The 25,132-nt window shown below is 46.1% G+C and overlaps 1 protein-coding gene across 2 annotated transcripts in view; it reads right to left on the reverse strand.

The window, feature by feature from the left end:
- PDE8A (phosphodiesterase 8A) overlaps positions 1 to 25,132 on the reverse strand; it is a 137,258-nt gene that overhangs the window by 25,186 nt on the left and 86,940 nt on the right. For both annotated transcript variants that reach the window (XM_033402924.2, XM_012536183.3), the window contains exons 6-14: positions 24,321 to 24,409; positions 20,268 to 20,346; positions 18,482 to 18,619; positions 13,041 to 13,129; positions 11,377 to 11,428; positions 11,234 to 11,276; positions 6,109 to 6,186; positions 1,026 to 1,096; positions 586 to 750 (exon numbers count right to left, since the gene is read on the reverse strand). In XM_033402924.2, the coding sequence (XP_033258815.1) occupies positions 586 to 750; positions 1,026 to 1,096; positions 6,109 to 6,186; positions 11,234 to 11,276; positions 11,377 to 11,428; positions 13,041 to 13,129; positions 18,482 to 18,619; positions 20,268 to 20,346; positions 24,321 to 24,409 (804 nt within the window). The remainder of the gene's footprint in view (positions 1 to 585; positions 751 to 1,025; positions 1,097 to 6,108; positions 6,187 to 11,233; positions 11,277 to 11,376; positions 11,429 to 13,040; positions 13,130 to 18,481; positions 18,620 to 20,267; positions 20,347 to 24,320; positions 24,410 to 25,132) is intronic.

Consider the following 25,132-nt stretch of genomic DNA (forward strand, 5'->3'; position numbering starts at 1 on the left):
AAAGCCTCCTTCTAATGAAATGGTTCCAAGGCCCTCTTTCCCATGAAGTCACCAAATCTGTATAGGATGCTCTAGAGGGAAACCACGCCCCATTCACCGGTGCCTCTTTTTTTGGGGGGGGGGTGGGGGGGTTGGGGGGTGGCGCCACGCTGTGCGGCTTGTGGGAATCTTAGTTCCTGGACCAGGGATCAAACCCATGCCCTCTGCAACGGAAGCATGGAGTGCTAACCACTGGACCACCAGGGAAGTCCCCCTGGTGCCTCTTTAGACATAGACAGTCATTCTGTTTTGTACTATGGTATGAAATATTTCATAAATTTTTCTTTTCTGCCCATCTTCAAAATCTTAAAACTAGCTAGCTGTCTAGAATGTGCTCCTCCCTTCTCTGCTTCAAGCTGAGGTCCCCCTGGGCGGCAGGCAGCAGGTGGGTGATGGCTCGGCCAGAGGGCAGCAATGGAGGGTTTAGGCCTTGACTGAGCCCCCCACACAAAGAGCGCTGTGTAGGCCAGCACGTAAACAAATAACCTCTGAGAAAACAAATGAGAACAGCAGGATCTAGCCAGCAGCCTGGTCAAATATACTTACAGACATTAAGCCCCCAACAAGGTCGATGGCATGAGGATCATCGTCCTTAGCATCGAATTGTGGTGAATATAATTCAGTGGTTCTTAGAATTTCCAGCACACGATCTAAGGCTTCTGTCACAGGCATGGGACTGCTTTCCTGGGCAGCACTGATGATATTGATTGCCTATAATACGGAAAGAAAACGACCTGAGTTTCATAATCTTAAAGACAGTGGGAAAGCAATCCAGAGAGTCAGGCTGGCAGTAGGGCTCAACGCTAACTTAAGGCTAGTTAAAGTGCTCATGTCATGCATCCTCTCTCTTCAGACGAGGCAGCTCCATACAACTAGGAGCATCGTTATTGCTGTGGGTCCCTTGGTGGTTCTTCTTGCTGAAAACAATCAACCAGGAGAACAAGGGACTCCCATGCTCAATGGAGACGGACCACAAACTGTTTCACCTTGGTGATGGGCGCCTCGATCTTCATGGAATGTATCCGGGCCGTGGAGGAGCGTCGTCTCTGGCTGGAAACTGTGGAGAGATCACGTGATACAGAAATCAGGGTGTTCACAGCCTTGGGTATCTGTCTCCCTTCCCGCCCCAGGCCCCACCCAGCGTGCTCAGCTGCACAATGAAGGGGTAGGACCAGAGCTACCTGGTCGCTGAGCTTCCTTCCCATCCTAACAAGCCTGGGATTCTGGCATCACCAACCCTGCTTCCTTCAGCTCTAGGCACTAGGTTGCACGTGCACCCACAGACTGAAGTTCTGAGGTCACAGGCCAGGGAGAAAACAGAGGAAACAATCTAGCAAGTCAGGGCCAAACAGTTAGCCTCTTTTTGTGTTTCTAACAATAAGGCTTTATAATTATTCAGCTTGCTGCTCTCCAGGAGTGAAAATGTTCTGAAAGACAATGCCACAGAGGCTCCTTGTTTCATATATGGCGGGAGCAATAAATACAACTCAATTAACTGAAATACATGAATTTCTGGTTCAATTTTTCGAGGCATCCTTTGGTGCTTTCCACTGTTCTGCTCAATCTAGACGGGTTAGGTAAATATCTTAAGTGAGGCAGGCAGCAAATCTTAGACTCTAAAGTTTGTTAATTTTTTTGTTGCTCCTGTCAAGATCCAGTTCCTTTGGGGTGGGGAGAAGCCTGGGCAGTGAACTGGCAGGAAAACATATTCACATAGTGTTCTGTGTCTCTCCCTGAGAGCCCCACTGTCAGGCCAAATGCTGTTTACCAAAGGTCTTAAAGGACCACAGACTGTTCCACAGCCTGATGCGTCAGCCTTATTTTACCAAACTGGGGCCCAAGGAGAAACAACCAAGATTAACCAACTCGGGGGCTCTCAAATGCTCTAAATTTCAGAGACCAACGGACTCCTTAAATCTAATTTTGGTGATCAGCACATGGTTGCCATCTTGCCATTTTACCCAACAAGGTCATGAAACCAAAAATAAAAACCACTCTTCTATCACTATGTCATAAAAAGACTTGTTCTCATTTAAAAATATAATGAAAGTGACATATACTTACAAAGACCAAACAATAGTGTGACTCCAATAAAGTAAGGAAAAGAAGTAAAAGGTATAAAGATTGTCATGACTGTGTATGCAGAAAGTGAAAGGATCTACAAACGCTGCTCTTATAATCAATAAGCTAGTTCATCAAGGTTACTGGGTGCAAGGCCAATACATAAACATTCAATTATATTTCTATATACTAGCAACAAACAATTGGAAACGGAAATAAACAAACACCATTATGACAGCATCATAAAAATCAATATTTAGGAATAGGGCTTCCCTGGTGGCGCAGTGGTTGAGAGTCTGCCTGCCAATGCAGGGGACACGGGTTCGAGCCCCGGCCCGGGAGGATCCCACATGCCGCGGAGCAGCTAAGCCCGTGCGCCACGGCTACTGAGCCTGAGCTCTAGAGCCCGCAAGCCACAACTACTGAGCCCACGTGCCACAACTGCTGGGGCCTGCGCGCCTGGAGCCCGTGCTTCGCAAGGAGAGAGGCCACAGCAATGGGAAGCCCGCGCACCGCGACGAGGAGGGGCCCCTGCTCGCCGCAACTAGAGAAAGCCTGCTCACAGCAACGAAGACCCAACACAGCCAAAAAAAAATAAATAAATAAATTTATAAAAAAAAAAAAAAAAAAAAAATTTAGGAATAAATCTAATGGAAAGATATGTAAGATTTATACACTGAAAATGCAAAACATTGCTGAGAAAAAATAAAAGGCAACCTAAATAAAGACAAAGAGCATGTTTACGTTTTGGAAGACTCAGTGTTACCGAGATTTCAATTTTCCCCAAATTGTTCTATAGATTTAAGACACTCCCAAATAAACTACCAAGAAGCTGTGTGTGTGTAAACTAACAAGCTGATTCTAAATGTTATATGGAAATGCAAAGGACCTAGAATAGCCAAGATAATCTTGAAGAACTTTATACTACCAGATATCAATACTTACCGTATGACTGTAGTAATCGATCGTGGTATCAGTGTAAGCAAGGACTAACAGAACAATGAAATAGAGTCCAGAAACAGGCCATATATTTATAGTCAACTGGTTTACAATAATGATACTACTGCAAAAGATGGTTTTTCAACATGGTGATGGGCCAGCTGGGTTTCCCAGTGGGGGGGGGATATTAATCTTTGATCTCTACCTTCACTAGATGTAAAAATTAATTTGAAATGGATCACAGACCCCAAGTGAAAGATAAAACAATAAAGCTTCTAGAAGAAAACATGGGGGAATATTCTTCATAGAGAAAGATTTCTTAAACAGGACACAAAAAAAGCACTAGCTATAACAGAAAACACTGATAAAATGAACTTTAAGATTCATTAAGAACCTCTGTTCATTAAAAGACCATTAAGAGAGTGAAAAAGCAATCCACAGACTAAGAACAGTATATTTGGAATACTTATATCTATATCTAGAATATAAAAAGAATTCCTACAAACCAACAAGAAAAAGATAAACAACCCAGTGATAAAAATGGGCAAAAGGGGCTTCCCTGGTGGCGCAGTGGTTGAGAGTCCGCCTGCTGACGCAGGGGACACGGGTTCGTGCCCCGGTCCGGGAAGATCCCACATGCTGCGGAGCGGCTGGGCCCATGAGCCACGGCCACTGAGCCTGCACGTCCGGAGGCTGTGCTCCGCAACGGGAGAGGCCGCAACAGTGAGAGGCCCACATACCGCAAAAAAAAAAAAAAAAAAAAAAAAAGGGCAAAATATTTGAACATTCACGTCACAAAAGAGGATATCCAATGGCCAGTAAGCATACGAAAGGAGTGCTCAACCTCATTAGTCATCAGGAAAATTAAAGTTAAAACCACATCCAGTAGAATAGCTAGAGTTTAGAACCCTGGTATAACCAAGTGTGGGAGGATGCAGAGCAACTGGAACTCTCATAGGTTAGTGATGGTACATGGTACCACCCACACTGGAGAATTGTTTGCAGCTGCACAAAGGCCCAGCTATTCCACTCCCAGGTAGGAGATGAACACACATGTCCACACACACACAAAATACTTGCATAAACATATTCACAGCAGCCTTACTCTGAACAGCCCCAAAGTGAAAAGGTGAACACAAAGGGCCATTAATAACAGAATGGATAAGCAAATTGTGGCACAGTCATACAGTGGAGTACTACCAAGCTATAAAGAAGAACGGTAGCACCTAGCAACAAGGATGAATCTCAAGAACACTAAAATGAGTGAAAGATGCCAGACACACAGACAGTGCATACTATACGACTCCATTTCTATGAAGCGCAAGAAGAGGCCAAATTAACTTATGGTGCAAGAAATCAGTGGATGCCTCTGTGTGGTGAAATATGTGCGCAAGTGCAGGCCTGCACGTGTGTATTTTCTGTATCTATTTTGGGCTGGGTGGTTACAGTCTATACAGTTCAATGTACAGAACTGTCAAAACCTACTGAACTCAACACTTAATATGAATTGTATTATATGTAAATTATAAGTCAATTAAAAAGAACAGTGGTTAAAACCCACAAACATTAAAAGAAAAGTGTTTTAACTCTCAAAAATACAGAAATGGACAAAGTAATCCAAAGGATGAACAGAAGTCAGAGTGTGGCGGTAAAGACAGTTTGGGGCACGAGTGACCTCGCCTCTGCTCTGCTGTGCCCGAGGGCCGTGACCATGAGGGCCACAGTGAGGACGGTGACAGCTGCTGCCACGACCCTGGCCAGGCACCACGCTCACTCATTTCATCCTTACGTGGTCCTCTGTGGACAGCATAATGATCCCCATATGATGATGAGGAAATGGAAGCACAAAGGTCTACCCCCAAGGTTGCACAGAAAGTAGATGAAGCTGGGACCTGAATCAAAGCAATGCTGAGGCCGAAGTCCATACTCTTCCCTGTAACACCACTTTGCTCCCTGCCCTTGCAGCAGGGGTGGGATCCGTTTCGTCTTTTCAGTGCAAGGGACACACGGCATATTTTCCAGTCCTCACGACCAACCCATGAGAGAAGTGAGGCACTGGATCTCCACTGTAACATCTGCAAAATTTTCGCTGTTTATCTAGTAACAATCAGCTCCCTATTGCTTCCCAATTCATCTCTGAGTCAAAGAAAGTACATAGCTAGCAGTAATATTTGCCTCCACACTATCTATAGATAATTTCCATTGCATTTTTAAAACTTCTAGATCATTCAGGCCACATATCTACATAACCGTTAAAAAATTATATTCCACTTAGAACTTAAATAATATTTGCTTATGAAAAGTCTTTCACATCCCCAAATGCAGCTCACTTACTTCCCCACCAAAAGGTAAGCTTCCATGGCAAACTGCAACCCACAATGGAATATATCGCTGAGAACTTCCAAATGCATTACTCATACAATTACAACAGATAAACTGACATCTGCTGTTACAGTTTAGAAAATCAACTAGAGGACTTCCCTGGTGGTGCAGTGGTTAAGAATCTGCCTGCCAATGCAGGGGACATGGGTTCGATCCCTGGTCTGGGAAGATCCCATATGCTGCAAAGCAACTAATAAGCCCGTGCGCCACAACTACTGAGCCTGCGCTCTACAGTCCTCGCGCCACAACTACCGAAGGTCCGGTGTGCCTAGAGCCCGTGCTCCACAACAAGAGAAGCCACTGCAATGAGAAGCCCACAGACCGCAACGAAGAGTAGCCCCCACTCGCTGCAACCAGAGAAAAGCCCACGCAGAGCAGCGAAGACCCAACTCAGCCAAAAATAAATTAATTAATTAAAAAAAAAATCAACTAGAGAACAGACGGTAAAATGTATCTTTTTCTTTTTCTTTATTCCCTGACTCCATCAAAACGGTCAGAATGGAACCCACTGGCAAAGGAGTTGGGGGTGAGGGAGAAATGGACACAGACTGCTAGAGGGTCCCCTTCCCTCTCCTGAGCTGGAGGGGGGCAGTGACCCAGAGATCAGACTGGGGAGGGAGTGTCACACGTCTCCATGGGTTCAATACTCACAGGACCATGCTTTCTCCTCTTGTCTTTGTCACCTACCTTTGCCTGTTCGAGAGGCAGCAGTTCTGACATCTAGTGAGCTTTTCCTCCTGTCATTATGTTTGCCTGACTGATGATCTGTGGAAACAATTAAATTATACATTACCTCTGCAAAGGGATTTTAACAACATATTAGGAAACTTACCAATATAAAGGTTTTAAAAAACAAAATTTAAGCATTAGAATACCATTTAGGAAGCCACAAAAATCAACGGAGTGCACAGAGATAAAGGCTGTGAACAATTACGTTTTAAGGGACGCTGACTTTCTCAAAATGTCCCACCTGGTACAGTCATAAAGTAGTGCTTTTCAGTTTCCAGATTATGTAATCACAGAGTCCCACGATGCAAAAACTAGCAGAAATGAACTCAAGAGAATTTCACCTATTATATTTCTATGTAATTGAATAAAGTGGTGGGAAAATTTTCATCTCCATCCACCCTTGCCCCAAAGGGAAAAAAAAAAACAAAAATCTTTTTTTGTATTTTTTTCCTACAATACAAGCTCTAAAATGTCCCTGGGAGGAATGTGCCTCTCTCTGGGAGGGTGGCACAGGAGCACTAGTCCGGGGCGCACTTCTCTGCCCCTCCTCCCGTGGATGGCACCACTGCATTTCGAGGCCCAAACAGGGCTTGTCTTTGACTCCTCTCTCCCTCACTCCACGCCAATCAATGACAAGGCAAAGCTGACCTTCCTTCTCGTGCCCTCCTCTGTGCACCTGCCACGTGTCACACGTGGTGGCAAGCCTCCCCAACCCGTCCCCATTTCACAGACGAGGAGACTGGGAGCCGCTGTGCGGACAAGTGAGCACACAGCCGGCGCTCGAGCTCAGCTCTCCGCACCTGCAGCTGCTTCTGTCTTCTCTGCCTTCTCCCGGCTTCCTCATCTGGATTCCTGCTCACAAACAGGATCCAAAGGCAGGCCCTTGGTACTCCTCCCCACCATCCGGAACCTTCTCCACTTGCTATCTGCTACCTTCTCTTCCATGTGGGCACTGGCAGTGACCTTGTCAAGGTCACTGATGACCTCCCTGTTGCTATATCTGAAGGACACCGTTCACTTCTTACCTGACTTGTGGTACTAGACACAACTGATCATGCTTCCTGGAGACTCCTGGTTTGCACAAGTCCAACGCTGGCTTTCCTTGCACCTCTTACTGTTCCTTCCTAGTTTCCATCACGATTCATTCTCTCTTCCTCAGCACCCCTGGTGTTCCCAAAGGTTCAGTCCTCTTAGCCCTCCCTCTCAGACAACGCAATCTCCTCAGGAGACCTCATCCTTTTCTACAGCTTTTCCCAATTCCTGTGTTGCTGTCTTAATGCCAGGCCTTTCTCCTGAGCTCCAGACTTACATCTTAACTGGCCACTCGTCACCTCCATCTGGACACCCTCGGGAATTTCACACGAGCTCACTACCCAGATGAACTCAGTATCTTCTCCTAAATCACTGCTTATCCCAGGCTGCTGAACGGCATCTACCTTTTTGCTTAAGTTGGAGACAAGTCATCCATGACTCCTCCTTGTTCCTTGCCCTCAAGTGGTCAGATAAATCTATGGATTCGACCTCCTAAACACCTCTTTAATCTACCCCTGTTCTGTCCCTGTCCTGGCTCAGACACCTGTCATCCACCTCTGGATTATAATGACAGCCTCCCCTCATTGGTCCTACCGACCCCAACTTTGCCCCCTTCAACCCATTCTCCATAGGCAGCCAAGTGATCCTTCTGAAACAAAAATCTGATCAGATCACTCTCCCAATTAAAACATTTTAATGGTTCATCACTGTTTTTAGGATCAGATTTAAATTCCCCAGTGTGGCACCCAGAGTCCTGTGATATCTGGACCTCCTCTCTCCAGCCATCATGAACTATTTATGATGTGCTAGTTCACCTCCCAAACCTCTCTGCCTTGGTGCAAACTGCTTACCCCCACCTAGGAAGGCACCCCTCCCTTGACGCCTCCTTCACCTGGTTAACTCTCGATCCTCTTTGAAGATGCAGGTAAGATGCGGCTCAGGTATCATCACCTCTGGGAAATCCTGCCCTAATGCCTCACCCCCAACATTGCCGGTAACCGCCTGCTTTACTGACTTGACTGACTTCCTCACTAGCTGTGAATGACACGAGGGCACTCAACAAACATTTACTGGGCACCTACCACGTGTCAGGCTCTAAGCCAGGCGCTAGGGGTGTGAGGATGAATATAGTAGGGTCCATGCCCTCAAAGGGGGTAGTCGGAGGGGAACAAACACGGGTGAACTAAGAGTGACAGTCGTGATGCTGGGGAGCAAAAGGAGCCCCAGGAGGAAGGGGCAGGTCTCCTCTGGGAGGGGGGCAGAGAGGAGATGAGGCATGTTTTGCAGCGGGAGGCCGGCAGAGGAGGAAGGCACTTCCTGTTGGAGGACGCTGCCTGCGCAGACGGGGCAGAGCTGGCTGGAGGGAAGCAAGGAGCAACGTGTCCCAAGGCCAGGGCTGTGGCAGGTGTGGAGGGAGGCGAAGCAGGCTTGAACTTCTACTCAGCGTTTAAGTGACTCCCCTAAGGCAAGACCAGACCTTCCTGTGACCGCCGTGTTCAGCCTGCTTCTCTTCCTCTGTCTGAGTCCCTGCAGAGCTCTGCAGCTGGTTCTTAAGGTACCTCCACCTGCTGGGCTGCTGCTCCTGCAGGGAGGGCCGAGGGGCTCGCAGCAGGGTGACCTTGACCTCTCAACCAGCCCACAGCCTGAACGAGCCCGCGCACAGGCCCTCCTGCCTCGAGAGGGCTCCGCGCCCACGAATGACCCGAGACCTGAGGCAGCCGCGCGCCGCAGGAGGGAACGCTCAACAGGCCTTGTCAGCACCGCCCGCGACTTCACGTGTCTGCACTCAGCTTCCTGTTCCAGAAAATTGCGATCCTTCGCACTGCCCATCTTTTTAGGAGAGGAAGGTTAGCAGGGTTTCCTTGGCCTGCTGGGCAAATCCAGGAGACCCTGGAGAAGCCGTGAGGAACAGGAACCATCCCGCAGCCCCGCGAACAGGCAGCCTCCATCCCAACACCAACACCGTGGTCCCCCGGGGGGGAGGAAGCAGAGAACCAGGTTTCTTGCATGACTTGCCCCAAAGTCACTCTGCTGGGAACAGACTTTCAGAGAACTTTCTCAGACACTCTCAACCGTCCAAGCCTTTAAGGAGGGCCTGCCCTGCACCGGGACACCCCCTCCCCCCGCCTCGGGGTCTCACCGACCCCACACTGCCAAGCCTCCAGCCGCTGCCCAACCGCGGGTTCCCTGCGGCCTCGCACACGGGGAGCTCCCTCCTCCTGCGCCCGAGAAAGCTCACTTTCTCCAGATCCAGAGTAACACTCCTTTCAGGTCTGCCCAGCCCCCACCCTGGCAGCGCACGAGGACACCTGTAAAATACGCTGAAGCCCTGCTCCGCACCACCCGACCCGGAACCTGGCACGTTGCTGGCAAGGCCCTTCCGGACCCCCTCCTCCTCCCCTGTGCTACCCATCCCCCTGCTAAGAAGCACAGACAGCAGGCTTCGCCAAGCAGAGACAGTCACTTGGCCTGGCACGTGGTGCCCGTGCACTGTTTTGGATGAATTATGCCCTGGCCTGTTTTCTCTCCTCTACACGATGGCAATGCTGGTATTCTCGTCTCTGGTCCCTCCTTCCATGTAATCTGTTACATACAGGCTCTAAAAGCTTAGAGCTCAGGCGTCATTATACTATTCCCTTGCTCAAAAATCCTCAAACTCCCACTGTCTACCAATGAAAATCCTGATTTCCCACCTAGCATCTAAGGATCCTTCACGATCCCAACTCCCTTCCACACTGACCTTTTTTATACCAGTCAGAATTCTAACCCTGCTCTTGCTCTTTCTAGAACACACTCTGTACTTTCCCTGTTCAGTAACTGTATGTATTTCTGGAATGCTTTTCCTCTCACACCCATCTTCTTACTCAAATCCACCTCTCCCTGTCTGGAACGTCCCCCTCCCTCTTCCTCTGCCTTTCTCACCCACTAATGATCACTTCTTATCACTTGCTATGTGTCCCTTCGTGTCAGTATGTCTCTCCTCTTTTCCGATTCAAGCCTGATTACTCTTGGGGCGCCCACAAGAACTGTTCCAGCATGTGCTTCAGAGCTTCTGGAGTTGGCCATCTGGATTTGAGTGCCAACTCTCCCACTTCCTAGATGGATATCCCTGGGCAAATTAGGTAGCCTTTCAGTTTCCTTATCTGTAAAAAGGGAACTTCATCTATTAAGCGTCTATCCCTCTGGGTTATTGCAAGGCTTCAACTAAATACACCGTAAGTTAAGCACTCAGCACAGTGCCTTGTACACAACAAACACTCAGAAAAACTTGTGGGAAACATTCCTAGAATGAATGAGTGAACTGTGCCAGTACTGCTGAAAGGACACCATCAACGGCTGACGGTATGGAAGACAAAGTCTTCTCCTTGGAGGCTCTTACAGACCAGCTGGGCAACCAGAGCACTGCCTGGGCATGGCAGGGTGCTATAAAGCATCCACACAGGCTGGATGGAGAGCCTCTGGCATGGAGCCGGAGAGGACCCGCACCATCACAGGTAACGGCCAGAGTAGGAAAGTGGCTTGCTGAAGCCATGATATATGCTGGAAGGAAACAGGTGATTCCAGGCCAGGGAAAAACATAGACATGGGGTGAGCGGATGGTGTCCAAAGCACATCAAGTCCTCACGAGACGGATACGACGTGAGGCAGGTCTGATGGGGTCCACCTACCTCCCCGTAGGCTGGTGGTGAAAGCATCCCTGCTAAAGCACTGTAGTCTGAAACCAACACAGTTGCCTCTTCGAGCACAGATCATGCCAACAGACCACACTCCACTCAACACATCTTCACAAAAGTTCATGCGATGGAGGTGACCAGTTCTCTCCCCACAGGCTGAGACCCACCCCAGGACACCTGTCAGATCGCCCACCTGTGCTCAGGTCCTCTGACTCATAAACCAGCCTGGGAGTCAGGGAGAGAAATGCTGCCACGGTGCTAGGAAAATACAGTCCCACCTACGCAACAGACAAGCTCGTCAGAGGCAGGGCCTGTTTTTATTTTTTTATTTTTTCAAAAGCTCAGTGAACCCTAAGAATGAATATGGGGCACCATACCTGTATGAGTGTCAGACTGAACACATTCAGCTATTTTCGTAGCCTAAAAATGAATTTTAGAAGACATTAGTTTTGAGTGCCTAGTTATACAGTCAGGGAAATCTTGCTGGGTCCCTGGGGTCCCAAGGGCTCTCCTTACATACCTTATTGTTGCCATTGCACGCTCTGACAATGGACACATAGTGTCTAATTTTTCTGCAAGTAGAAAACAATGTATTATTTCTCTCCTGGCTCTCTATTCTGGTGGATATCTAGCTAATTTTTCATCAGGAAAGGAGCATCTCTCTTTCACAATACATACAATGCTTGGAGGACAGCAGTTCTATTTGTGTGTGGCCAAGGCCACCAATAAACAAACAAGAGTCTACAAGCATCCTCTGGTGTCTCTGTAGAAGAGAAGTTGACTCTTCAGTAAAAACAACAAAATCCTTCTGAGTCATCACGACACACAATAAAAAGTACTAGGTTTTAAAAATGTACTACATGTTAACCAACCCAAAGCCTCTAATTCCTTAACATGTTTTCACAGTTTCACAGCCCTCTCTTTTGATGCTCTTCTTGAAGTTTCAGCAAACAATCTGCTCACAGTCATTCATGGAAACAGCCACAGGCCACACTGGGGCCGAATGTGCGAGTCTAGAACAAAGCAACTGGGGCTTATCTCAGAAGATGCTGACTCTCCTCACTTATTTTCGATTTTTCAGCTTTTCCCCTTGATAATCCAATCCCTACAGTTATCCTCCCCCAATTTGGAAAGGCCAAAAAAGGCAGAGAATCAGAACAGAGAGCCCACACAGAGCCGTCTCCCTGAGGCAATCGCCAGCCGGCAGCAGAGCCTGGTGACCAAGCACGTGAGCCATGCGGTCAACGCAGAGGCCTGCAGCCCGGCTCCGCTGAGCGCTGGCGGCCGGACTCTGGGCCAGCCTCACCTCTCTAAGCCTCAGGCTCCTCGTCTGTCAAACAGAGACGGTCACAGTGCCGACATCATGGGGCTGTGGCCAGGATGAAATGAAGTGACACCTACCAGGCACTGAGAGCCTGCCCAGGGAGGGAAGGGCTCACGGACAGCGGCAGTTGTTACAATCATCATCGCTACACCTCCTCCTGGTCTTTTTGTCCCTCGTTCACGTTCATGACTGAGAGCGTACACTAGGTACGATTTTACATTTTGACTTTTGCATTTATCAAAAACATTTTCCCCTATAATTTAATTTTCTATGATCATCATTTCTAATGGTTGCGTATTTTATCGTTGGGTATTCTACAGTTCACGTTCATAATTTTCCACTGTTCGTATTATTTAAGATAGATTCTGAGACAAACCATATGACATTTTCAGGCTCCTGATATACACTGCCTTCCAATCTGTGGTCACATCTGCTTCATGTGCGTTTCCGTAAATGAGAGTATTTAAAATACTTTTATCTAATTTGATAGTTCTGTGCAGAAATAACACATAGGCTATCAAATTAGATAAAAATCTTTTAAACACAGGGAGTCCACCAGTGAGTGTTCTTAGCACACAGCTCAGTAAAGTGGCATTCAGATTGAAATACTTTAGTCTCTTATGTGTTCACACAGCTTAAGACTGTCGGAGTGTGGCGGCTCTGGGTCACCAGCTGGAGGGTCAGGCTGTGACTATGAGGAAGCCACCCTGGAAGGCCATCCTTTGATGGTACCTGACCTTGTTACAAGTCTTTCTTATAAATTTCTGCATGCAGTTCTCAACTTACTTAAGTATTCAAAACACATTTTGCAATAAGCCGAACATGGTATGTTGACTGAAGTACTCGTTTTTTCCACTTACCCTCCCTGCCCGATGACAGGTAGTATCTTCACATTTTGTTGTACATTATCTCCGTTCTTCTCTTTGGCAGAGCAAATTCCTTGCCATTCCTATAAATGGAATGTAGACATCATTATACATTGTGTTCAAAACATAAACCCAAGAGCATTTTCCACCTCAGGTTTCCACACCTTTACCATGGCCACTAAAGCTATTAGGATAATAAAATCATCCCAACCCCAAAGGCAATTTTGGGTAATCGGACAATTCTTTCTCAACCTCCCAAGTCCATCTCCTCCCTAGACTGACAACAAAAGCCAGGTCACCACAGTCTAAATGGCCATATGTTTTCAGTGGCTTTCTGCCGGCAAGAGAGGCCCTGGGCCCATGAATGAGGAACACCCTTCTCGTCCAGGTTCCTCCTCTCACAGCTGCTACCTGCCGCAGTGGAGGGGGGAAGTGTGGCCTCTGCCCCTGCATTTGGGAGGGGGAGAGTCTCAGACTGGGGCAGAGAAGGAGCCACCCTCTGTGCTGTGTACCCTCTGCAGGCAGGGTGGGGATGATGAGGTAACAGCCAGGACTGGGCTCAGGCAGAATAACCAAGTGAGACCTTAGAAGCCAGAGCTGCCATTTCAGGATGGAGCTGCACTGGGAGAGCAGGTGTGCCCAGGCTATGACCACAGCGAGCAAACAGGGGCTACAGGTGGCTCCCCTACTCTGAGGGTGGTGGAGACAAGCGTGGGACGGAGCTGGGTTTTGTGACCACCTAAAACGTTCTGAATTTCTCCAAGAGTCACCAAGGTCCTTAAGCTAGAAAAATCCCTAAAACCCTCTGTAGGACCTTGAACTCCCAGGGCGTTTCATACCCTTCTCGACCTTCCAGAGTCCCACAGGGGCTAAAGCTGACCCAGGTGGGAAGGGGAACACCATGGCAGCCTGGCTCAAGTCTCCTGTCCATACTCTTACACAAAGTCAATTCTGGAATCTGTGCTTGGGGCGTGGTGACCTGCATGCAAATGCTAATGGTAAAATCCCATCTTCAGACTCCTCTGGCAAAGTGGATCCAAGAGAAACCAGGACACTGACAGAAGCAAAGGATGGTTACTGGGGCTTCCCGACGTCCTTCTGAAAACAATGGGCGCCAAGAAAGGACTAAATTAAAAAACAGCCCAAGAGCCCGCTAGGTGCTTACTTGCCCTGGAGCAGAAGGGAGGTGTGGGCCTTCCTCACTCCAGTTCTGAGGGGAGAGTGGCCTGGGCCCGAATCGGGCAAGGACTAGACAGGGATCCCTGGGCAGGAATCTGGAGCCTGTCCTCCACGTCCACAGCCCCATGCAGCCACCAGAGAAGGCTTCAGCAGACAGGTCTAAGAGTTACTTCTGAAGCTCACTATCAAGAGAAATACGGGAAGCTGACTGAGGTGATATTTGCAAAACTCTGTGAACATACTAACCACCACTGAACTGTATACTTTAAATGGATGGAGTGTATGGCATGTGAATTATCTCTCAACAGAGCTGTTACATAAAAAGAGAAGGAAAATACGGGAGACCGATTCGGTCAATCAATCAGCACTTCAAAACACATATTCAGGATTTTCTCCTTCAATCCTTTCTGAACAGAGTGGGTGGCTGCCGGACCCCAAGTCAAGGTGTAAGAAGCCACGTCAGCCAGCGCTGGACGGTCCAGCTAATGGAGGACAACTTAGCCAATGACTTTGCTTAGATAACAGAGTTGCCTGTAAGTCTTCCAGTCAACAATGGAAACAAAAAATATTCACTTAACACAGATCATATTTCTTATCAAAAATACATCAAAAATCGAAGTTTCAGTTCCTAAAAATAGTAAAGTCCTACCTAGCATGCTGTTATGAAGAATAAATCTGGTAACACACATAAACTCTTAGCCAAGTCCTGACACACGGCAAATGTCCAGTATGTGGCCTGTTTGGTTTCGCACAGGTGTCTGTCTGTCTCTCTCAGGCTGAGCTCCTCTCAGAACTACACTGAGGCGTGCACCTCCCTTCTACTCCGGGGCAAGCTCAGCACCGAGCTGGACTTCGCTGACTACTGAGACAGTTCCTTCTTGGTGTGTGCCCACTGGCTTAAGAATTAAATCATCATCATCCAGCTGTCCTATCCCAGGGGCTAGCACTGTGCTGGCAGGTGGTAAACAGTCAAAGAACACTTGGGGCTTTTGTTTACTGAATGGAAAAGTGAGGCCAAAGTCAGATCACGGAATCCTGGCACCCAGGATAAGGGACTTGAGCTCTACACAGAGGGAGTGACATGATCAAAGTGGTGATCTGGTGAGACAAATCTCCAGTAGCGTAGGGTGGACTGGCCAGAAGTGGAGGGTCCTGGGACAGGGAGGCCTAACTACATTCAGCCACCGCAGTCTCAGGGTGTGGGAAGAGGGCCCTGAACACAGTCAGGCCCAGGCAGTGGACCCTCAAAGGCAGGGGTTTAACAGACATCAAGCCTTGGTGATGGATTTGATGGAGGGGGCTAAAGGGTAGGGAGAAACCAAAACTATTCCAGGAATCAAAGTCCAGGCAACTGTGTGGACGGTCAACGAGCAGTAGACAGAAGAGGTGGAGGGGGATCGGGCTTTTTGTTAATGGGGGATGAGAGAAAATCACCGTTATATAAGGTGATACCAAAATGACAGCAGGATGTTGAAACAGACCTTGGAAAAGACACTGTGGCTAAAACTGGGAAGGTGGGAGACATCTACGCAGAGCAGGAAAGATGCTCAACAACAAAGGGAGCTTTCTGAGGAACCAGCAGGGGACAAAGAGCCCTGGTAAACCTGGGAGGAAAGAGATGGGGGAAAAGTGGGAGAAGAGGGGAGGCGGCGAGGGAGGAAGGCTCCTGGCTTCCCAGGAGCTGGGGAAGGTAAAAGGTGCGAAGAGCTAAAGGGCTCTGCGACTGCACATCATTATCGGAGGCAGCCAGCCGAGCAGCCAACATTCCTTCAGCACCTGCAAGACAGTTTCTGAGGGGAAAAAAATGCAAAATTTCTAAAAGAGAAGAGGCAATATAAGGCTCAGGTATCTGAGAAGATAGGAGGCCAGGGGTTCTAGGGCCCTGACAGAGAAGACCTGGGGAAGAAGAAACAGGAGGAGAGCCAAGAAGGATACATAAAGGGAGGAAGGAAGCAGGAGTGTGGGACTGAAAATCAAGGTGCCTCATAGTATCAGTTTTACCTGAAAGGGGAGCCAGTGGCTGAGAACAGCAGGCAGAGGAGGTTTATAGAGAGTGGTGTTCGCAGTGTTCTCTGTTTGAACATCATCAGAATTTCTCCTCTGCCCCCAAGAATATCCAACTGGTTGGACACCTAGAATCTGACATTCCAAGGCCCCTCCCGGTCATCTGACCACTTCCAAAGGCTCCATCCTGGTTCCCAGCACGTGTCTGAACTCTCTCCACTGACCATGGTACCATTGTTTGCCAAGGGCTGGCTGATTCTCAACAAGCCCTCCCTCTCCCGAGGGAGACTTGATTAGAAAGGCCATATATCTTTCTCCCCAAAAAACTGCCCAGCTAAGTGGTCTGTCCTGCGGCAGTGTTGCCCGTGAACCAGCAGGGTACCAACAAAGGACAAACAGCAGCTTTTGCACTCTCCCCAAGAACTTGCAATCATGCAAAACAAATGCCCTGGTTCCTTTTCTTTTTTTTTTTTTTTAAACATCTTTATTGGAGTATAAATGCTTTACAAGGGTGTGTTAGTTTCTGCTGTATAACAAAGTGAATCAGCGCTATACATATACATATATTCCCACCTGGTTTCTTTTTGAAATAAAGCAGTACAGAGGTTGACAGTGTGATAACCTTTCGTATTCTCTGCTCATAGCAAATACAGACTTTAGAGAACAGGTGTCCGGCTGTCGAGGCCCTTTGCACCTGGTGCCCAGCGGCATACCTCAGGAGGCAAGATGCTGCTCACAGGGATCTGGGTGAATCCCAGGGCCTACAGCTAATCCACTGGGTGCCCCCACCCCCATCTCAACTTGCTCTCCTCACTGCAAGGGCAGCTGCCAGATCAAGGAGCATGAGAGCCACCATCTGTTTCACACCCTGCTGAACCTCACAGCAGAACTGCTGGCTGACCCAGTGGCAGCACTGGACCAAACCGCCAGGACTGGGGAGGCCATGGTAAAGCCCCTCAAAGGCTGCGGGGGTCTGGAATGGCTGCCGTTCTGGAGCTGCCTTCCGAGGACGCCCCTCTCGGCCCAGGCAGGGAACACTGGTGGGCCTGAACACCTAAGGGTCTGTCTCTTCATTCATCTCAGCCTTCATTTCTCTATCCAGAGGACCTGCCACTCTCTCTAGCAAGAAAATCATCATCCTGACAGAAAAGCCGAAGGCAAAATAGGATTCAAGCAGTGCCCATTTTTGTGGTTCCCCTGAGAGTGCATCCCCGGGCCCCGCCGCTGGCCTGTTCTTTCCCTGTTCTCACTGCAAAGCCATCTCGTGTGCTCAGAGCCGCGGGAAAGCAAAGGACACCAGCCCACTCACGGTGTCTTCGAGGGGCCCAAGCCAAGTGGGGGTATAAGCTTTGCATAGCCCTTCTGCCCCCTCTGGCAGACTGCCCTTGTGTGCTAAGGGATAGGCACGGGTCAAATGCCACAGAGAAAGGGCATCACTTCCGCAGGGCCTCCAGACAGCCAGCAAGAGAGCAGGTCACCAATTTTTCAAATGTTCTGAATAATCAGATTCACAGTCCCAACTTCTAAAAGTTAAAAAGAGCCCAGCAGAAAAGCCTAAGAATGACTATGGAAAGCAGTAGCCTTTTCCTTCTCATCATATTTTAAAACCTAATATAACAGTGAGATGCTGTCAGAAGCCACAGTTCAGAGAGAGAAATAACCTTTCAGACTGACCCTGCCTTGCTTTGTCTACCCCTTCAGCACCAGGGTGCTGTAACTTCTCACATCACAATGCAATGACTACTTTTATCTGTCTGTTTTGCACCCTGGAATGAGTTCTCTAAGGGATTTTTGTTTTGCCCTTCTTTCTATACCAGAACCTAGCACACCTGGCGTTCAAAAAATGCTGAATGAATGAACGAGGCTCAGAGAACTGATGGGCTCCAATGTGTTCTGAGAATGTGTTAACTCACTGGCAATCCTTTACCCAGACCATTTGCCAACAGCTACCACTTAGAAGATCAATTATTAGAAAGATCAACTTACTCACTTATTACAAAAATGAAAACAATGATGTTAAGTGTCAAAGTTACTCTTATTGGCTGGTCAGGATTTATATACTTTCTTGGCCTCAACTTCCTCATCTGCAAAATGGGCATAACAGAGATAACACTACCTACACTTCCCCAGGCTTTTGGGAAGAGTGAGACTGAGATCACCTGGCTCTAGCAGTGCTCAGTGAGCGCTAGGTCTCCTTCCTTCCTTCCCTCTTTGTTATGTGAGAGTAACAAGGGTAGTGACCTCTTACTTACCTTGCCTATCCTGATGCATGAATTTATAGTATCGAGCAAATCAGCCTTTTTTTCATTTACAGGCACTTCTGCTAAATCCTTCCCTATTAATTCACCTGACTCATAGCCCATTGTTGTTTCAAATGCTGGATTTGCATACTGGGGGGAGACAAAGGAAAAAACATCATGTGAATTAAAAGAAATTTTGAAAAGAGGACAATCAGAGATGTTCAACCTAAACCATCATATTTCCCCCCCAGAAAGCCCAGGAGCCTGGCGCTCACTACGACGGTTCTAAAGCCACAAGAGCACAACCCCAGAAAAACCTTGGAGTCTGGAGAAGCCTCTGCTCCGATGACACCGGGCTGGGCTTGCTGCCTTGTTCTCCTGAGGCTGCAGGGAGGGCAGCAGGCCCATTCCACTTAAACACCAGCAGAGGAAAGAAGCTGCATGGAGACAGACCCAGGGCTGCTACAAAAGGGCTGTTGAGATTATGATACAGTGGAAGAAAGCACCAGACTGGGAGTCTGCAAACCCAGGGTCTACTCCCACAAGTCACTTAACCCCTCCAAGTCTCAGTCTGCACATCTGTTTAATGGGAATGAAACACTTATGTCGCCTCTCTCATATGATGCAAATGAATAATGAGTTTGGAAAGCAGGCTGTGAACTAGGAAGTGTTTACAAATGCAAGGCTTTATGGTTAAATTTCAAATAGGGCTGTAAGACTAGAAGAAAATGTATGGGAAAGCTGTGCATGTGCTGATAGGAATAACAAATAATGACGATGATAAAACAATAATCATACTGTTTAAGGTCTGTTTTCCTTGCTAGGCACTGTAGTAAAAGCACTTCACACACAGTAACACATTTAATCCTCAGAACATCCTTACAAAAGGTAAGTCGTTGTTAGCGTTAATATTATTCCCATTTGTACAAATGAAACAGCAAATTCAGACAGATTAAGTCACCTGCCCGAAGATGCCCAGCTAGGAAGGGGCCGAGGCTGATTGGAAGCCAGGCCTGACTGATACCAAGCCTGTGCCCTCAATCACCGGCCAATGTCGCCTGTCAGGGCACCATCCTGAATGCTAACATCATCAACTCTTTACCAAGAAAGTCACTAGTTCGATTAAAGTGAAGAACTGGAGTGCTCAGAACTAAAATCAAAGTGGGGCTCATTCTCAGACAAAAGGCACATTCCCCTGGCACAACTCCCTCTTTTGCTGTTATATGAAAATACATGTTACCTGTTTGCTGTTATCTGAAAGCCATGTTATCTTCAGTCACTTATATGAAGCCACTTTTCTAATAATGGATAATTTGTGAAGTAATTCCTAGTTTATTTTTGAAATTTTGAGTAGCTTCTAGTAAATTCCTATAGGTGTAAACTATCTTCAAAAACAGTAAGAAAGGTGAGAGCGTGCAGCCCTTATGGGCAGAGCCTCTCCTTGCTGCAGCAGTCTCTCTCTACCCCACTCCGCCGCAGAAACCATCCTCTGGATAAAAGTCCCTCCTTGCTAAGTAAATAAATATACAAAAAAGTGAGAAATAACAAATGTAAATTGCATTTACAGAATATTTTCTAGCACATTAAGCAATTATTGGAACCTTTTCTTACCTATAGGGAACTTATTTTAAATTATATATTTTATAGATTTTGTTCTGATAATCCTCTAAGGAAAAACTGGTCCCTTGAACTTCAAAGAGAGGAAAAAAAAAAAACAAAAAAACATACTGAAGGGGTTCAGTCTTAAAAATGCAAACAAACCAGAAATTCAGCAGGACAAGCTTCCAAAACAACAAACCTGTACAATGTGGTCTTCACTTGTAATTTCAATTGCTTCTTGACTTTTCTCTAATGCAGTGAACATTGAGTTACAAGCCCTTTATGGGTGGAAAAGAAAAAGGACTGCTTAATGTAAATATTATAAAATGTAATACAATCTTGGAATATTACATTAACTTACTTAAATGTGTTCTTTGATTATAAAGGTAACTAATGCTAACTCAAGAAAAAGTAGGGGGAAATACTAAAAAGCATAAGGAAGAAATAAGCACCTCCTGCCACCTCAGTACTTGGGATCATGACTATGCACAATCTGGTGCCTTTCCTTCATTCTAAGGACAAGTGGACCCAGTGGAACACACCCCAGGGTCTGATCACAGCCCTTCGCTGGCTGTGGGACATGACTGAACCACCCTGGGTCTCTGCCTTCTCACCATCTGAAGGGTCCGCGTGAGGACTCAATGAGAAAATGGAGTCAAGAAGCCCACACGAAGCCGGGTAGAAAGGAGGCGGCCCACCATCTGTAGCTATTATCACTTTCAACAAATCCTTTGCTCAAAACTGGGATCATCGGGATCATGAGCTTTGTTTTCTGCTTCCACTTAGCCTTATATTGCGAGCATTCTCCCTTGTCCTCAGTGTTTGAAAACATTTTTAAATTGCACAGGTAACTAAAGGTTTATTTTTTAAAAATTAGAAAATAATAATAAATGAGATACTACATCATACCCACTAGGATATCTACAATCAAAAACAGAGATAAAAACAAGTGTTGGTGAGGAACCCTCATACACTGCTGGTGGGAGTGCAAAATGGTGCAGCTAGCTGCTTTGGAAAACAGTCTGGCAGTTCCTCAGGCTGTTAAACATAGAGTTACCATATGGCCTAGCAATTTTACTCCTAGGTAGATACCCTACAGAAATGAAAACATACATCCACACAAAAACTTATAGCCCACAGGTGGAAACAACCCTAAAGTCCATCAACTGATGAATGGATGAATAAAATGTGGTATAGCCATACAATGGAATACTATGCAGATATAAAAAGAAATAAAGCCCTGATGCATGCCAAGATATGGATGAACCTTGAAAAACATTATGCTAAGTTAAAAGGACCACATATTGTATGATTCTATTTATATGAAATGTCCAGAAGAGGCAAATCTATGTATAGAAAGAAATTAGATTAGTGGTTATCTAGGGCTGGGGGTAATGAAAATGTTCTAAAATTGTGGCAATGGTTGCACAATACATTAAAAGCCATTGAACTGTGCACTTTAAATAGGTGAATTGTATAGAATGTCAATTTTATCTCGATAAATCTGTTTAAAAATAAGTGAGATTAAATCATCTGAAATCCCAACACCTACACATATCAACTGGTGTTCTAGGCAATTTCTTGTGTAAATATACATGTAATACATATACTTATAAAAATAGGATCATAGTCGACAGTTTTATCATCTGCTTATACCACTGAACCATATACATTAACATCTTTCCATATCAATAATTAGTTCCTTAGCATCACTCTTAATAACTATATAATATTCTATTGTAAAATTATACCATAATTTAGTCAAACAAATTCCCCATAACTGGGGAATGCTTTCAGCTTTTTTCTTGTATATGCCTCAGAAGATGAAAAAGAGAAAGCAACTGTCTACTTGTTCATAAAGTGCAGAGATTACATTTATAAAACCAATAATTACAATGCTTTTACTTTATTCCTGGTATTACTAACCTGTCTAGCTAAATACGACAAAGCAGCTTTAGCCAATAAAAATTAGCTCTTCTTACTTGGCATATAAAAATCAAGTGAATTACCTCAATAAACCTGTTATTTAAAAAAACAAGAACCAAAAAACAACGAGAAGTAAGTTCCCACCTCTGATATAACAAGCTTGGAGGAGATGGATCTGTGAGAAGCCCTACTGGGTTTTATCACTCTTTTTTAATTTTTGCAGATGTGGTAAATATAAAATGGTATATCATTTTCATTTCTTTGGTTACTAGTGAAGCTGAACTTTTTTTTCATGTTTATTGGCCATTAATATCTCCTACAAACTGCTTGTTCACAACATGTCCTTTTAAATTTTTTCTACTGGGTGTTTCCATTTTTAAACTGATTCATCAAAGCTCTTTACATATTCAGGATATTAACCTATCTGTCCTGTATGTTAAGAATGTATTTTTCCCAGTTTGTTATTTGTCTAAATTTTTAACATTATTTAAGGTATACTTACTGATGAGACAAGCTTAACATTTTTATGTTGTCTAATCTGATTCTCTTTCTTTATAAAATCTGGCTTTCACACCATGCTGAGTTTAAAAAGACTTCATTATCCAAATACATATGCTCACTTACATTTTTAGTACTTATGTGGCCACACTTTTTAACATTATGCACACTGGAATTTATTTTGGGACTGGGTGTGAGATCGGGATATAACTTAATTTTCTTTCCAGTTAATAAGTTGTCACAATTCTATTCATTGAAAAGTCCACCCTTTCCTGTGTGGATTTAAATTGCCATGTTGAACACATATACTTATGTTCCTAATTCTTAAATACACGCACGTCTATTTCTAGACTTTACATTCTAGTTTACTGATCTACCAGTAACACAAAGATGCTTGTTATAGCTTTTTAGTGCATTTTAATATCTCTCAGAACAAGTCTTTCTCTATTGCTCCCAATTCTCTAGCCCCACATTTACCCCTTTTCTTCATTATCAATATTTTCATACCTCCCTTCATAGTGGACGTCTCCCTCTGGCTGTCAGCTGGCACACAGAGAACAAAGTAGAGCATGAGGAGAGACCATGAGTGCAGTTTTGAAAATGGGGGTTACAACCTAAAGGACTACCTTTGCCACGTGCCGCGTGCGAGATCTTGGATGTAAGTCAGTTAACCTCCCTGGGTCTCGGTTTTTGCATCGTGACTCGTGATTTGATGAAATAAGCTCTAACATCACCTCCTGCTCCACAGTTCCGCTCTCCTCTCAGAGAGGGCAGCAGCCCAACTCACTGTGGGAGTGCTGCAGCCAGGCTGCGGAAGACCCAGGAATGAGAAGGAGGCAGGCCCAAGGCCAACTATCCATCTCAAGTTTCCCTGAAAACTCTGGCAATAAAAAGGAGCTCTTCTGTAGACCTCACTAGCCCTGAAACATCTCTGCTCAGTAGCACTTCTTTGCTACATCACACTTCATTTTGTCTATGAAGTATTTTCTTCTCTGCATGTGATACCCTGTGCTGGTCCCTACCAATGTTAATACCCCAAATTCTAATCCCCTTATCTCTGCCTTGGGCACATACAAACAGAATGATTTCATTCTCTCTTGGATCCTGGTAAAGGAAATGTTAAAGAATAGTAGACCACCCAAGGAAGAGACCTAGGATGATACAGAGATACTGACATTTTTTTCACTTCTGTCAACCTCATATAATTTTACTAATTTTTCTGCTTTTCTCACTCTACAAAGAGCTAGGTTTCCACTCATCAGTTAAAAAAAAAACAAAAAACTGTTGAGCAAGGGCAAATTACAAAATGCTTATTGTAGAGAAGAAAACATGTCACCTACCAGAGATAATAATGTTAACGGGTTGGGTGTATGTGTATATTAAAAGTAATTTTTTAATTAAAAAACAAAACAGATAATTCAGGATATATACTTTCGCATCCTGCTTTTTCATTTGCTATTATTTTGGTGCCCCATCTTTTTCTTTCTTTTTCTGGCCACGCCATGTGGCTTGTGTTATTCTCCCCAACCAGGGATCAAACCCAGGGCCCCGGCAGTGATAGCGTCAAGTTTTAACCACTGGACCGCCAGGGAAGTCCCCACTGGAGCCCCATCTTTAAATGCTGAGTCTCCAATCACTAACATGACCACCTATTAGACATCCAGGCAGACTCCAAAAGCATTTTGTGAGGAGAGATGCCTTCCCACCACCCCATCCCATTTTAGCAGGAGGTCAGTTACAGCCAAAATATAGCCGCCCACAACCGAAGTCCTCACTTGCAACAATGCTCTGTGTGGTATGGGCGGCTTACCAGAAGAAGCAGAATTACCTGAGTTTCAGCTGTGGGCGCACCAATCCAAACTCCATCTGGAGCAGTTCATTGTAACAGGCCATGGCGCTGGGGTTTTCTACATACCTCTACAAACAGAAAGAGGATTTTGTGGATAAACAAATGTGTACCTTTAAATGATTAAATACATATATAAAAAATAATTCTTTCCAACAGGCTTCTCAACTTGGTACCTGAGCCTGCTTCCTCACCTGCAAAACAAGACACCCTGCTCCACCACAGACGACCATGAGGAAGCACTAACTGTAAACTGTTGCACAAACATAAAGCACAGGGACTGCCGTCCCCTGGGAGGGAAGGCAAGGCCTGCTGGCCATGGGCATGATGGTTCCCGGGTCTGCAGGCCAAACACAGCCCTTCTTACCCACAGAAGTCTGAGAGAGGTGACATGCCTACCAGCTCCCCACTGCTGAGAGGGGAGGAGAGTGCTGGCCCTGCCGCTCCCTCCTCAATCAGCCATGACCCCTCAGGCACATCCAGGAACACTGCCCACCTACAGAGGCGCCCACTGCGGACCAGGCAGGAATAGGGAGGAGAGATTTCCGGGTATAGTGCTTGTGCCACTCCAGGAGACAAGGGGTGGGGGACAGGTGTCTCCAGCTGTCCATGCACTTGCCTGGCTTCACCTGCTCTGCAGGCGACATCTTGGGACACGGAGCCATGTGTATTATGTGTCATGGCCTCCCATGCATGCAACCAGAGTTTTCACTGGGTGTGAATGTACATATCCAAACTTTTTTACCCCAAAGGTGGACATCATGGCTAAAAAACAAGCACATGTGACTAAAAGT

This window comes from Orcinus orca, chromosome 2, assembly GCF_937001465.1.
Source record: "Orcinus orca chromosome 2, mOrcOrc1.1, whole genome shotgun sequence".
Lineage (NCBI taxonomy): Eukaryota > Metazoa > Chordata > Mammalia > Artiodactyla > Delphinidae > Orcinus > Orcinus orca.